Source organism: Pholis gunnellus, assembly GCF_910591455.1.
Source record: "Pholis gunnellus genome assembly, chromosome: 16".
In the NCBI taxonomy this organism is placed as follows: Eukaryota; Metazoa; Chordata; class Actinopteri; order Perciformes; family Pholidae; genus Pholis; species Pholis gunnellus.
In genome coordinates, this window is record NC_136543.1 from 2630705 (window position 1) to 2646979 (window position 16275).

Below are 16275 nucleotides of genomic sequence, written 5' to 3' on the forward strand. Positions count from 1 at the left end.
CTTGTTTTTGAAAGAAAAGCACGTTTCATCCATTCAAATAACATCAAATTGATCAGAAATATTGTGTACTACTGTAGCTGTAAACAGCTGATTTGTAATGAAGTAGCTACATAGGCGTACAGAGGCCCATTCTCAGCAACCATTCGTCCTGTCGTCCAATGACAAGCTGTGTTTGCTAATGCAAGTTGATCATGTCAAGAGAATAACAGATCATCAGAAAACCCTTAAATCTGGCCTTCTTTGGACTAGTTGAGTATTTAGAGCATCAGCAGTTGTGGGTTCCATTGCAGGCTCAAAATGGCCAGAAACAAAGAACCAATTTCCTCCTACAACAGGACAATGAGCCAAAGCACAGCTCCAAACTATGTAAGAACTATTTAGCAAGGAAGCAGTCAGCTAGTATTCTGTCTATCATGGAGCAGCATAGTGTAGAAATATGCTAACAATATATAGAGGCATTGAACTTATAAGAATTATGTATGTGCTCAATTGCAATAGTGTTGCGTGGTCATTGAGCAAAGGTTTCAAGCGCTCCGGGAGAGGCACTTCTGCGCTCCCCGTACAAAGAAGAAGCTCTGACTCACAGGTGGTTTAGCTTAAAACTTCTAACTAGTTGTGTTATGAAACGGATAAGTCCGTTGGATATTGTGTAGCAACAAATGGGTGCAGGACCGACACCTTGAGAATTATCTCAGCAGGCAGAACTCCCACAGCAGGAAGACTCCCACCCACACACACAGGGGCCTCTACCCTGGCGTGTGTGTGTGTGTGCGACGATGATACATCCCTGTGCAGGACGAGGTCAGATCCTCATCGGAAAGGATAAAGAAACAGGGAAATGTTAGAACAGGGCACTGAGAGGAGGGATACGTATACCGAGCCCTGACTTTGTGTCTGTTGCCAGGGATACTTAATCAATTCTGGTGTTCTGTGAAACCATAGATCTATGCATTATATGTTCTGATGCTTGACTTATTACATTGTTAATACTTATAGATCGTCTGTCATCTGTTGTTCATCAAAGTAATTCCAATTCAAACGATCCTTCTGGAGGTGTAGTCTGTTGGAGTCAGATTCTACAGTGGGCTCTTGCCTTAGGTGATAAACCCCAACAACAGTCAGCGGATCTCAGCCCGATTGAGTTGTTGTGGGAGCAGCTCGACCGTATGGGACGCAAGAAGCTCATCAAGCCAATCCGACTTGTGGAAGGTGCTTCAGGAGGCATGGGGAGAAATCTCTTCACATCACTTTAACAAATTGACAGCTAGAATGCAACAGGTCTGCAAGGATGTAACTGCTGCAAATGGAGGATTCTTTGATGAAAGTATTATTTCAATTAAAAATCATTATTTCTAACTTTGTCAATGACATTTCTTCCTCTTTGAACTCATTTCATGTATGTTTTCAGGGAAAACAACGACATTTCTAAGTGACCCCAAACCTTTATACAGCAGTGTATGTATATTAGAAAAAGATTGTGTTAACACCTTTCTTATTAGAGAAATCATTCAGGAGAGAATGAAAAGGGGTTTCACAGAAAAAGGTCTCAAACAAAAGCCTCCCATGTGTTTTCTGGTCATATGAAAAGTAAAATCCCCTTCAGATGTGTGTGAAGAATCACTGGTTTGCTGCTCTTTAGTATCTAAAGGTCAGAGACACGTTCATTCTCTGAGACAATAGAGAACACTGAATATTCAGATCATTGTAGCTTCTAGAATCACAACATGGACAATGTGTTGACAAGAAACAGAATTTTGAACTTTTCTATCATTATGATACAACTATTTCAGACGATGTGAGTCTTCATATCAGCAACTCACAGTATCCTTTAAATCAATGAACTGAAGATCAAAGTTTAGTCCTACGGGCAGTAAAAACACAAAACACAGCAACAATATTCATGTAATCGTACTTAGTGACAGAGGGGTAAGCGTATGGAATCACAACAACACACAGACATTTGGAGAATTGGGTAATTTATTGAAAAGCAAGACAAAAGTACAAAAAGGTCTAAAGGAGCAACTTCATTTGTCTTTCCTCTACGTAACCATTACACGTGATTCAGAGCATCACTGATCAATTTCTACAAAGCCAAGAAGGAAAACATCCCTCGTTCCAAAGTAGCAGGAAATAAAATCAACATTTCTATCAGATTACTGAGAAGCTTCACACATCACACAACTCTTTAGAATCTCAGATCAAATTTAAATATATTTCAAAACTCAAAATCAAAAGACATTAAGAAACAAAAAACATACTCCTGATTAATTCAGAAAACCCTCAAAGACATAAATTATTATTTGCTTCAATGTGTATGGAATCAAAAGTAGATCTTAATACAATCACAAGCGAACTATTTACACACCTGGAAGATAACTGTACTGATGTCTATATGTGTGTATGTGTGTGTATCAGGACAGGCTACATGATTCATCCTGCTGAGGGTGGGGGGGGGGGGGGGGCTGGAGTCAATCCCAGTCCACACTGGGAGAGAGCTGGAGTCCAGTTCACCAGCAGCAGATGGATGCTGATGATCTGCAGTGTTTCCTCCAGTGATGGAACCCAAGCAGAGAACCAGAGAATGACTTCCTCAGTATAAATAGTTTTTTGGGGTAGTTTTTGCTGTTCCAATGTGAGGGTCCTGGGACAGAGGATGTCGTATGGGTACAGATTGTAAAACCCTCTGAGGCAAATTTGTGGTTTGTGGTGATTTTGGGCTGTACAAAATACATTGAATTGAATAAAAAGAGAAGAAACTCTCCTAGTTGACAAAGATCTCTGATCTCAAGGTTTATGTCTTCATATCATCAGACCCTACTAGTGTGTGTGTAGCAATGTGAATGCACACGTGTGTGTGTGTGTGTGTGTGTGTGTGTGTGTGTGTGTGTGTGTGAACTTATATTTGTGTTACCAATATTGATTTAACCAGAAAGCCAACAGCAGAAGCATTAAAGTGTAAATATGGAGGATTTCATTAGAAGAACACAAATCTTTGTGTGTGAGGAGTGCTGTGATGCTTTCATTGTTCTGAAGATCTCAACAATAATCTTCCTTGTTTGATTGAATAACATCTCATCAGAGGAAATTACATTTTGTTAAGTTGAAACTAAACGATCCAAATCATTTAACGTCACCACTGATGTTTGCTCGTAGTTTTAAAATGTGTTTTCTTTGTGTTCCAATCGATGAGCATCTACAGCTCGATTCAATCACTTCATGATGTGAATGATGAATCAGTGATGAGTTCACAGTTCATGGAGGAGAGTGTGGCGGCACCACTTCTTGATCCAGTGAAATATTTATCCATAAACCTGAAGAGACACAAAGAAAACAAAGACATCAAAAATCATTTCCCACAAATGTTCCAATCAACACAAAGACACATCTTTACAGAATCATTGAGACGTCAGATATTCATGACTCAGTCATAGAAGTCTTACCTTCTGTAATATTTAACCATCGTGCTTATAAAGTCATAACTGCTTATTTTCATGATAAATTGGTGTCACTGTGTTTGTAAAGGTTGATATTTGAGACGTGATCTGAGCTGCTGATGTGAAGCTTTCTGAACTCGTCTGTGTCTTTCTCTTCATAATCTCACTTCACATCAAATGAAGCAGCTTCACCTTTGTTGTGGAAGAAGTCAAAGATGTTCTTTACAGCTACAACGTGTCCCAGAGCTTCTACAGCGGATAGAGAACCAATCACAGGAGCTTCTTCTGCTCATAGTTTAGGGCAGCTTTGTTTAACAACAGCTGTGAACAGTTCATGTCCCGTATGAAGCAACTCACTGTGTGCAGGGCGCTGACTTCAGCATTTCTCAGGGTTCAGCTTCTCAGAGAGCTCAGAGCTGGTGTCAGAGGTCGGAGGGCATTTGGCTGAAATAAAAAGCAAAGACAACATTTTAGTTCTCGAGAGCCAACATGTCAGAATGTGTTGTAACAGCTTCCTCCCAGTGGAGAGGATCCCCTCTTCTAGCCCCTCCCACTGATGACACATCTCTTCTCTCTGACATCATCACGCTATCATCACTGGAGGCAAAAGCAGCTCCACAGAGTAAACCTGTAACTTAGTGATCCTCCAGGAGATGAAAAGGTTTATTAATCATCTGTCCCTTGTAATAAAATATACATGAAGAAACAGACATTATTACAGTTACAAACATACTGTTTATTATTTATCTTTCCCCCAAAAGTCAAAATCACTTTTATCAACAGTCTGAACAAACTAAAGTGTTCGTAAAGTGCCGAACAATTGCAGAATTATTTAGAAGTAAACTGTCATTAAACTTAATATATGAAGAATAAAAGAAAATATGATGAAATAACACAAATAGAAATTAATGTTTAACATAAATATGAATTTGGCTCTTCTAGTGATGTCATCATGACATTACTGCTGACTGTTGAAGTTTACTTCACCGTCACATTCTGGATGAAAGCATCAACTCAAAGCCTCAAATACAAATACTAATGAACTACTAATGAAATACTAATGAAGTACTAATGAAGTACTAATGAAGCACTAATGAAGTACTATGAAGTACTAATGAAGTACTAATGAAGTACTAATGAAGTACTAATGAAGTACTATGAAGTACTAATGAATTACTAATGAATTACTAATGAAGTACTAATGAAGTACTAATGAAGTACTATGAAGTACTAATGAAGTACTAATGAAGTACTAACGTCTGTGTTCGGGTCTCTCACCTTTCTTGTTCCTGTGGAACATGACTCCACCCACAGCGATGATGACGAGAGCAAGAAGAGCCACTGCAGCGATGATGAAGGTCATGTAAGCGGTTTTCTCTGTTGAGCAGAAAACAACAATAAAATCGTCCCAACCTGAACAGATGAAGCAGGTTAGAAGAGGAGAACATCCATTCATCAAGCAGACCACAGTGCTGAACACACACACCATCAGTCTGTCCTTTCTGGATCTGGTCTACACGATGACTGTGTCTCTGCTTGTTGGTCTCGTCCAGCTGTGTTCTCTCTGTTCAGCTGTATGTTTGTGTTGCTTTCTGTCTCATATGTTGGTTTGTGACACAACGACAACTTCTGACAAACATATTCAAACTCCTTTCTGACTGTCAGCACACTTTGAATAAACTTTATTGTGACTGATGTACTGACAGATACATACATTCCTCCAGGTGTTTCATAATTCTGTCTATTCATCTTCTAAAAGTGACCAGAAGTTCAGTCAGTACAGTTTCTACAACTTCTGACCTGTGGTTACACATTAAAGAGTTACACACGGTCTGAAGAAAACTCTTTGTGAATATTTGACTTATTTTCAAAGAACTTATAAAACCATAGAAAGAAAGCAAAGATTGATACGTTTCTATATCAATCACAGCTCAGTAAACAGTGTTGCGTTGGTTTAATTCTGATCTAAGCTTTAAAATTATAGACTACAAATAAAAACTAGATGAAAGAAACTGATGACAAAAGAATTTAAGGAAACAAAACTTCCCGTCCTCATAAAAACACACAAAGTGTTCCAGTAAACTAAAGGTGTGCTTCCCTCCTTCATCACAGCTGATCTCAGCCTCACCTTCGTTGGTCCTGATCACAGCTTTGTCCAGTCTGGTGACGATGTCCTCCTCCACACCAGACAGCTGGAACACACAGTCGTACCTCCTCCAGTCTCCAGCTGGGACTGATGACAGGTCCAGGTCAGCGCTCATCTGGAAGGATCCATCGTGGTTGGGGAGGGTCTCTCCGAGGTCCACGTCCTCATGGAGCTCCTCTTCATCTTTCCTCCAGAACAGTGCGGCTCTCTCAGGGAAGAAACCTGTAGCGTGGCAGCTGACTGGAGAGGAGGAAGTCTTCTGGAGGAGAGACACTGAGGGACGCTCTGGAGAGGGAAGAGAGAGACAGGTTAGAGGTTCTTTAGTATCATCATTCACTGTGTATTCATATTATCATTCATGTTTGATGGAATGTACTTTAAATGCCTTGGTAACACATACACTATATATATATGTTTATGTATGCAATGCAAATAAATATCATTGAGGTTTTGTTGATAAAAGAAGGGACAGTGAGTGTGAGACAGACAGAGCAAAGAGACAGAGAGAGAAAGTGAGACAGACAGAAACAGTTCAGAGACAAAGAGAGAGAGAGAGAACGGAGGGACAGAGGGGAGAGAAGTGTGAGGGAGGAAGTGAGGGAGGAAGTGTGGTGAAGGAGAGAAGGAGGCAGAGAGAGGAAGAGAGGTGAGGGAGGAGACACGTGTGAGACACAGCAGGTGTCTGTGTGTGGCTGACATGTGTTGTAATGTGACTGTTGGTCAGAAACAACAGAAGCTTTATGAAACTACATCAGGTCATGTGATTCTACCTGTTCTCATCAGAGAGCTCCTCCCGTAGTTCACATGCTTCTTCACCCACTCAGGACAAATCTGAGTCAGGTAGTTCTTCTCCTGTGCTATGTAAGCTTTGTCATTATCCCACTTGTGTTTGGTGATGACAGCCTGTGGTTTGGGAGCGATCCATGTCTCTGTCTCCAGGTCAAATGATATGAAGTCTTCTCCATCATAACCAAGCTGATAAAAACCTTTGACCTCATTGGTCTCATTGTTCCATTCACAGCCCTCCATCATCTGGATAATGTGGGCACCTGAGAGAGAAAGAGAGAGAGAGAGAGAGAGAGAGAGAGAGAGAGAGAGAGAGAGAGAGAGAGAGAGAGACTCATCAGTTGATGTCACATCTTCACCACAGAGACTCACTGATACACAGACTCCACAGAAGAGGGTCAACACCTCCTGCTGTGGATGAAGCCACTGACAGCCAATCATCAGCTGGACAGTGTGGAGACAGGGAGGCAGAGACTGCTGGAGACAGAGGGACATCCTGACTCTGTTCATGTCCTCTTCTCACACAGAGACACAGAGCCTCCACTGAGACCAACAGCTTGTCTCCACTGATGAAGGGGGCGTGTCTTCATTTCTTATTTAACACGTTTATTATTAAATGTTTTAAAATGTCAGAAACTCGTGAAAATGTCCGTCAGGTTGTGAGAGGATGAGGTGAAATCTTTAGATTGCTTCTTTAGTCTGAACAACACTGAACAATATTTAATATGAAATATTAATCAGAGAAAAGCAGAACTTTCTCATATTTGAGAAACTGGAACTAGAAAATGTTTGACATGTTTTCTTGATGAAAGACTTGAGTGATCATCTGATCATCAACATTTATGTGAATTAATTTTCTGTTTAACAACTAATAGATTCCTTATTCTAACACTATATATGTTTATTCTGCATAAACACACCATAGTGAAGTTAAATGACTCTACTCTGTATTAAACTCCATATTTAGGGCTCAGACTAATTATTCTCGTCTTTGCTGATGATGTAATGACTGTTTTTAATGAATCCATAAATAGTTTAAACTGTAAAATGTCAGTAAAGTGTGAACACGCCCGTCAAGTTCAGAGTCTGATGAACTCTTTAAACTGCTTCTTCAGTCTGAACACTGATCAGTATTTCATTCATAACGACATAAATCAGAGAAAAGGAACAAAGTCTCACACTGAGAAACCTGAACTACAACATGTTTATGAATTATTCCTTTAATTAAAGACTTCAATTATTATCTGATGATCAAAAATGTTGCCAATTAGTTTGTTTAACTATCTAAACAAATGCATAACTTGTTTCAGCACTGAATATGTTTATTATGACATAAACACAGTTCACTCATCTGTAGTTCTGTCTCTACATATATATATATTATGGGATGGACACACTGTGGATCAGCACAGTGAACCTGTGGTCTGGATGAGACATGTACATGTGGTCCTGTCAGCTCTATGAAAACATGCTGCTCCTCCTCTAGAAGAGGACCCAGCAGAAGCAGCCTGCGGCCCGTTTACAGTCCTGCTCCCTACTTTGAGAAACCAGCCGTCATGTTCCTCTACCAGCTGTGTGCTGCAGACGCTCTGTGGTCAACAGGTTCCTGCAGCACACTTCTCATGGACCAACTCACTGTGGGCCCTTCAGCAGAGTTCTTCTGATCTAACCCAGTGGAGAGAAGCTGTTCATGATCTCTGCTGCTTATTATGGGATGGACACAAACACTGTATCAGTGGAGTACAGCAGCGTCCAGTCCACTCAGTGTCAGTAATGTTTCTGCTGAGTCACACTGTGTTTCAGCCAAGAGAAGCTGTGAGACTGTTTAATCTGTGTGTGTGTGTGTGTGTGTGTGTGTGTGTGTGTGTGTGTGTGTGTGTGTGTGTGTGTGACATCTGTTTACTAAAGTACAGGATGAAAATATAAACAAAATGTGTGAAACATAAACAAACCTCCAGTTTGGTTGAAGCGCTGCTTTACTATTTCAATGTTGGCTTTGTAGGCCTGCTGGGTACCCATAAAGTTCTCAGTGTTCCTCTGCAAGTACGGAGGATCATCTGCTGTGACTCTGCTCATCCAGTCCTGTTTGGGTTCTGTTCTCCTGGTGTTACTGTCATAGTGAACCATCTCAACATCATCAACCAACCCAACAGTCACAAACTCTGGGAAGTTTGGGACTCCAGAGGACGCAGTGTAGAAATACTTCATAGAGTGAGTCCCTGGAACACAAAGATGAAGTCATCATTTACAGTTTTATTATCACACTTTAATAAATCACTGAACGATGTTGTTTTGCTGCACACAGAATCAAAAAGAACTACAGCACAATAAATACATGCTCATAATATCTGCTGAGCGCTCAATACACACAGAAATAAATGTTTACTTTAATATTTCTGATGATTCTGTTTTAGAAACGATCTATTCTGAAATGAAATATGAAACACGTCACATATTTAGATCATGCAGATGTTACAGGACCAAGAATGACAGGAAGCTCACTCTGCTGCAACACATTTCATTTCCTGTAAATATATGAGAACACATGAGGTCCAATCAGCAGCTCTCTGCTCTGATGACACTCGGCTCATCACTACTGACGCTTTCTTCTGCTCTACTGACGTTAGCGACTCTATAACGATAGAACTCATCACAGCAAACATTCCACTTTCACTGCCAACTCACATAAAATGCCTTAAACACACATTACTTTACATACCAGTCTAAATCCTCTTTTCACAGGATTTCTCACAGAAATGATAATAAAGAAACATCAACAGTGAAAACTGACTGAACTCTTGTTTTGTAAAAGATATATTCAAACATTCTCATGTGACCCCGTGGCTTTAGAGCGGTATGAAAACTCCACAAGGTCCAGACTGAGAAAATCTCCTCATGAAAAAGTTACAATAATATGTACCTTGCGCTATTTAGTGCCATATATATATATATATGTATTCAAGAAGCCTAGTAGTAGTAACGTCTCTGTGTAGTCAACATCTGTCAAATCAAATATAGAAAGTACACGTCCATTATTATTCTCAGCTTTCAAATTTAACTGGACGGATTATAAATAATAAATAGAAATACATAAATAAACGTTCTTCTCTCATTTCAAGTACAATAAGGGCTCTACAAATAAAATACACAAAAAAGATTTTTTGAAAAACTTGCATCTTAATAAAAGAAAATCAGCAGAATTGTTTCAATGAGCTCCGCCATTTTAACGATAGAAGCGCGAAAGAAAACTCATTACCGACTACAATCAAGTGTTTCTGCATTTTACAGTTACTAAAGCTTCTCACGTCAATACAGATTTTATATCAACATGTTTCTGTTTAAAGTCAGTTTACCTGTAAATATATAAGAACACAAGTCAGGTCAGAATCTCTCTGCTCTGATGACACTCCGCTCTTCACTACTGACGCTTTCTTCTGCTCTACTGACGTCACTGATGCTCAGTGTAATGCTTAGAGCGCCCTCTGCTGACAATGTTGGGCTTAGCAGAAATAAAAGAACCACACATCCCAGTAAAACGTAATGCTGCATGTGATTAATATTATATTTCAGCAGATTAAAACATCTTCTCTTTCATATAAAGTATTTTATGGTCTCTATTTTATGTCATAAATTGTGACCACTGACAACTCACATTTCTTCTTCTGAGGTTTTAATTAATAATTTGAACTCTGTGAGTTTCTTGAAGTTAAAACTAGCAGCACTTCTCCTCATACGGGTTCGAATTTATTCTGCTCTTTCTATTCCTGTTGTCATTTTTCATATTCAAGTAATAATTCATTTTATTTTTTTTTATGTTGTTGTCAGAGGGTTTATGGATTTCAGATGTTTGACTATAAAGGTTATTTTTTTAAATACAAACAAAAAGAAAAAACAAACAAATCTGACCCAGTCCCTCACTTTCATATATCTCGATTTATGTAAACTGAAGAATTATGTTGAAGTTTGACTCCAATTATCTTTGTGGAAAATGTAATCTGCTGAATTTTATGACGCTCTCAGAAAAATGTTAACGGGTGGACACAACTTTATATTCAAGAAACTTTTCTGTAATATTTTATCTTCTTTACATTTGTATCAGTTGGATTAAAAATAGATTTTTTTATTAACTTTAATATCTTTTATTGAATTCCAACATTCCCTCCACCATGAACTGATGTTTATTCACTCAGTCCTGACACTAAAAGATAAATCTAGATATTATTTAAAGCATCAGCAGAGTAAACTTCCTGCAGCTGTCTGTGAGTTTTGCTGATCATATTATGGTCTGTTTCAGAATCCTCATACGTCATATTTATGTTTATAAATTGTGCACTGGTCACAAAGATGTTTTACAAACGTGTCCAAGAATAAATCTATTTCCTGTTAATACATCAAATACTTCAACAGTACTGCCAGACGGATGCTGGACTTCTGAGGCCGATACTGACATCAATATAGTTTAAAACTTAAAAACATCAGCTGATAGTATTTTTAATATAAACTCATATCATAAACAGACTTGATTCATATTCATTAGTTGTTGTTTTTTGTGACTAAGAGACAAACTAATTTGAACATTTCAGTTTCAAAGTGAACTCGTGCTCTCTGGAGGACAGACTCTGTCATGAAGACACTGTTTATGAATGAGCTCAAACTCAGTTTGACATTTCTTCATTTCTATTTCTTCTGACTCATCAGCCAACATGTATTTACCCAAATATCTACAATAAGCTAATATCCACCAATAATATCGACGTCTGATTTATCAGTCCAGCTCCACTAAACGGCCTCAGTGTGATGTAATCTGACCCAACCGACTAAAGTCAGTGTTAACGCTGATGTGTGTGTCAGTGTGTGGAGTCAAATGTCATAATTATCTGAGGAATGACTTCAATATTTAGACAATATGTAGAGGTCAAACAATACCACCACATGAACTTAATATTCATGTTCAGGAGGTTGTTATTGATTATGTGTGTTTTTATGAGTGCACATGTTATTCTCTAAATCTTTGTTAATTATTTATTCACTATGAGAGGCTGATATATGCTATTATATTCTTCTTGTTCTTTTTAATCATGAAATCTGTATTATTTAGTTACAGATTACACTTTACATCTTGTTTAAGGAGTGCAGACTGAAGAGATTTCATTTATACAATAACAGTCATTGTAAACAGCACTGAATGAACCGCAGCACACATTCTACATAAAACATGAAGAAGTTAGATATTGAAATAGAAAAGAGCTATAGTGTTGTTGTGACGTCATGTTTGATGCTCTTTATTCATCTGACTGTTGGACTGTTGTTGCTGCGTCACGCTGACATCTGAGCTTTAAGAGCTTTAAGAGCGTTCTCACCGTTTCGCTCTGAATGCTGCTGATATTATGAAATAATTTCCCAAATAAAAGCGACAGCAGAGTGAGAGAATAACACACTTCTGTCCTTTTCACTAAGTCACTCGAGGAAACAGCGGCTCCCTCAGAAACACGTCGGGACCAATCAGTGAGCAGCACAGACAGGATCTACTAACCTGGACTTTAAGAGCATTTCTTACTTTTTACAACATTTTCTGTCGTCAAAGAGGAAGTCCTGGAGCTAAACACCAAAGACTATCAAAAGAAGCTTAAACTGATGAATACAGTCTATAAAGACACGAAGCTTTTCTTCTTTTACAATCAAACAACTTATAAAACAAAGTGTTAACTCACCTGCTGCCGCGCCATGAAGGTTTATCATCAGGAGAGACAGAATCAACGTCCCCATGGTGAAATGTCCCATCTTAACTTTTGGTACTTTTTATTATCAAAGGGAGAAAGTGATGCGGTCCGTTCAGCTCCAGGATCAGCACTGAACTGAGGGAGAGAGAAGAAGGAGCGCTGCCTTCAAACTCCATCTGAGCCAATGGGAATTTAAGCCGAGTATGACGTCACGTATAACTAGGTAGAAGTCACCCACTGAGGTTGTGAACGAAAGTGAAAGTAGTGCGATGTTGTTTGAGCCCGTGTGAGAGGATGAAGGAGACACGGACACGCGGGGCTTTATTCTGGTGTTCTCATGTGAAAAGAGTGTTTGACCTCCTGCTGCTCGGGTCTTCTCTCATGAGTTGTACTCTGATGTCATGTCACGTGCACAGACGTTACATGACGTCAGACTACAGTGGTTCACACCTGCACTTGATGAGCAGCAGGACAGTTCCTCAGACTCTTATTATCTGTTGTCAGATAATAAGAGTCTGAGAATCAGATGAGGTCATCTCTGTCCGACAGCCCACGAGCTCCTGAAGTGATGAGCTGTGGACGCTGGAAACTGCTTGAAGAAGAGAAATGTAACACCTCTGTTGATGTTTGAACACCTGATGCTGCTTTTCATTTTGAGAACGTTGAGACTCTGTTTCACTTGTGTAGCGTGAACGGATCCTGCCCCGGGGAAAGCGGGACAAGCTCGCGCACCTAACATAGTGGTAACTCCGTCGGCTGTCCGACCTGCGTGGGTCAGGTTCCTCACAGAGGTGTCGGAACAATACCTTCAGTCTTTTATTATCACCCCGTAGCTGAATCGTTAGGATTTTGGAATTATTGTCTTCCTGAGAGTCTTGTACGGCTACGCCCTACGCTCTCAGTAGGATGTAACCCTAACACCCAGTTTGAATAGTTATGTACATCGTCTATACTTTACTATTGCCGATTGTGAACTTCTCACCATTTATGACTAACACTGCCAAGTCTTCACCCAAGGAACTCACCTTAAGCTCCTCTGGTAGATTCTGTCGTCACATCTGTATCACACGGTTAACGGACAGGTGAAGAGGGTTACATTGTTCTAAAGAACCAGAGTACTTTGTTTGGTTTCAGCCACTTACAAATGGTAAGGCCGTGGCTTTATTAAAGTTTTCTCACAACAATCACATACAACAATTTCAATTCAATGAAACAGTCTCAATGCTACAAAAGCTAATGCTGACACTGCTGTATTCCCCATTCAGCTTTCGCCGTGAGTTTTCTTCTTTTTTTCATGCTGTCTTCTGATGGCAGAAGTGTCCTCTAGTCACCCCTAAGGGCGTAAGACCTTTCAGCCTATTCTTCTTGTTAAATAAGTATGATCCAGTCTCTACCCTGGAAAGTCTCAGCCTCTCTCTGCTCTGCTGGCTCCTCTTAAACTGTGCTGAGGCTGGTACCTCCCTCAGGTTCATGCGTCACTCACACATGAGTCCTCCTGTTTCTAGGTTAGACACAGAATGTAACTGGTTTGATCCTGTTTTGAACAGGAAGGATTATATACATTTTGAGTGACTATTTTACATAAAGCGTCTAAGCAGTTTATATGTTTAATTACTTATATTATGAGATAAAACATGTTATATGTTAAACCACTTCTATCATGAAATAAAACAGTTTATATGTTTTAACGGTTATACTTTTAAATCAAACAGATTACAGGTTATAATAGTTGTATGCTTTCATATTTTTCTACAATCTTCTTACACCCCTCATCACTTATTGTTGTTCAAGCACTTTATAAAAGGTTATATATATATTTAATTTAATATTTAATTTAATAAACTCTTGCTTTGTTCTCACTGCTTTAGTGAGACAGTATTATTTATATTCTTTGCAGTATTAGTGTAAATTATTATAGTATTATTCATGATTATGACGTCATTATTCATGATTATAGCACAAACTAAGAGATATGTGTCACATATTTTATCCAGACAATGTAGAATTTATATTGTTTGTGAGGCTTCAATGCTGGTTGACAAAAACTCTTCCTGCTCACTGCTGATCAATAACTGAGTTTATCTCTGCTGATCAATAACTGAGTTTATCTCTGCTGATCAATAACTAACATCTACAGGTGGGGGTCACGTTCATTAGAGCTCTATGAGAACAGTGAATATAATATTCATAGGGCTGGTACATAAAAACAGTTATTAGATGTGTGGATCTTAAAAAGAGACAAACTTCTGCTACATTTAAGACTTATAGAAAAGAAAACAAGACTAAAAGTGATTTTATACATTAATGTTCAATGTCTACAAAAACACAACAGAGAAATACATTTCCAACGTTTCCCTCTGAAATATAATGGAGTAGAAGTATAAATATACCATAAAAAGGAAATACTCAAGTAAAGAACAAGAACCTCATAATTATATTTGCAATACCCCAGTGCTATAGGAAGGTTAAAGGTCACCTGTGGCTATTATCTTGTGTAGGTATTTATTATTATTTATTACTTTCCAAATATTCAGAGATATTCTTTAAAGCTCCTGAAACACCATTTAGACTACGGACCTCCAAGTTCTTTGTATAAAACGTTATACTTTTTTCATTTACACAAAACATAACTGGACTGTGGCATAAAAATACAAAACAGCGTTTGTGAAGAGTGCAAAATCTACACTTGAGACTATTGTTGGTGCTATAAGACGACTCAGAGCATGTGCACTGTATAATATTACAATGATTTACATGAAAGAGTATGATCTGTGTTTGATTGAGAACATTATCAGTTCTTAGCTTTTGAGTGAAACTAAAAACCACAGTCAGAAGACGGGCTGTTAAATTAGACGTGCTTCCTGTAATACAGGAAGGAGAAGTGACTACGCCCATTAAAAAGTAGCAGCAAGGAATTATGCAGTAAACAGGTTATTTAATCTGTTAATTTGTCAGTGAAGCTTCTCACGTCTGAATTTCTCCATTTTCTCCATTTTGTGTAGTGTAGTGAATCATTGTGTGTTGTTTAGCTTTGTCTGCAAATCAAATGTTGCTCACAGCAGAATAAGGAACCTAAACTTAACTGAGCAGAGGCTTGACTGCATTGTCTTCAAAGTTATTATTATTTAAGAGGAGATGATATCTTTTTTGTAATAAAAAATACATAGCAGAGCTCTGCAACACATAGCGCTGTGAGCTTTAGCTCCTGAACTAAGAAGCACACGGTATGACATCAGATACGTGTTCGTGCAGGTTCTCCCTGTGCCACACCTCTCACTCTGACAACACATGCGTGCTGCCATTTTGTGTCCTCCTTTGTTGTTGTTGTTATTCAACAATTGCAAGAACTTGCAACTGTAAGAAACAGCAAATTACAGACATTTAAAGTAACATGCCAGGGGGGCAACAGAAGGGAATTAAAAATATAGACAGAAATAAAAGCATAAAAATAGAAAAAAACGTAAATAAATTGTATAAAGAGAAAATGGGAACACTAAGGCACAAACTTTAATTGTGTAATTACAAACATATATTGTGTCCTCCTTTGTTGTGTGGACGTGGCAGACACACACAACCCATATTTGTGGTTATTAATTGTTCTATAAACCCAGAAATTAAACTCTCCAGATAACACTTGTTCTCTGGAACAGGCAGAAGCAATGAGTCACAATGAACACCCAGAATGCACCTTGATTAACTCTGTTTAATGTCCCTCTGTCAAACCCGCCTCGTTCTATTTCTGTTAGTTTATGAGGCCTTCACGGTCGTCGTGTTTTTCAGCACTCAGTAACAGAGTCAGAGCGCCTCTGCTGGGCAGAAACAGCACATCACTCTGTACCATTTCTGTGAAATCACGTGATGAGGCCGTTAGGTTTCGTGTCTGTGTTTGGCGTATGACACCGAGTTCTGCCATGATTTGCATATTTTGGCACGTGATCGTTATCTCACTGAGGTCCTGACAGGCCGTCGAAGCTTCGTGTCCTCTTCGTTTTGCTGCATTCCTCTGGAGTCAAAGAAGATACTTTCTGCGGAAAAATAATCAAACATGAGCATCAGTTAAACTTGAATGGTGTTAGACTGAAAAGCCATAAATAAAGAGCGTCCAGCTGGTTTTAAATCTACAATACATTCACCATATAAAGGAAAATAATCTACATGGTGAATATAGTGAATGGGTATTAGTTACACT

At 38.8% G+C, this 16275-nt stretch overlaps 1 protein-coding gene across 1 annotated transcript; it reads right to left on the bottom strand.

Annotated features, from left to right (window-relative positions):
* Positions 1-1959: 1959 nt before the first annotated feature.
* On the bottom strand, positions 1960-12218 carry LOC306708112 (class I histocompatibility antigen, F10 alpha chain-like). The gene is made up of 7 exons (XM_079175829.1): positions 12078-12218; positions 8319-8585; positions 6351-6629; positions 5563-5865; positions 4713-4811; positions 3792-3878; positions 1960-3311 (listed from the first exon to the last, which is right to left on the bottom strand). The coding sequence occupies exons 1-6, from the start codon at positions 12145-12147 to the stop codon at positions 3811-3813; spliced, it is 1086 nt and encodes a 361-aa protein (XP_079031955.1). The 5' UTR covers positions 12148-12218; the 3' UTR covers positions 1960-3311; positions 3792-3810.
* Positions 12219-16275: the final 4057 nt, after the last annotated feature.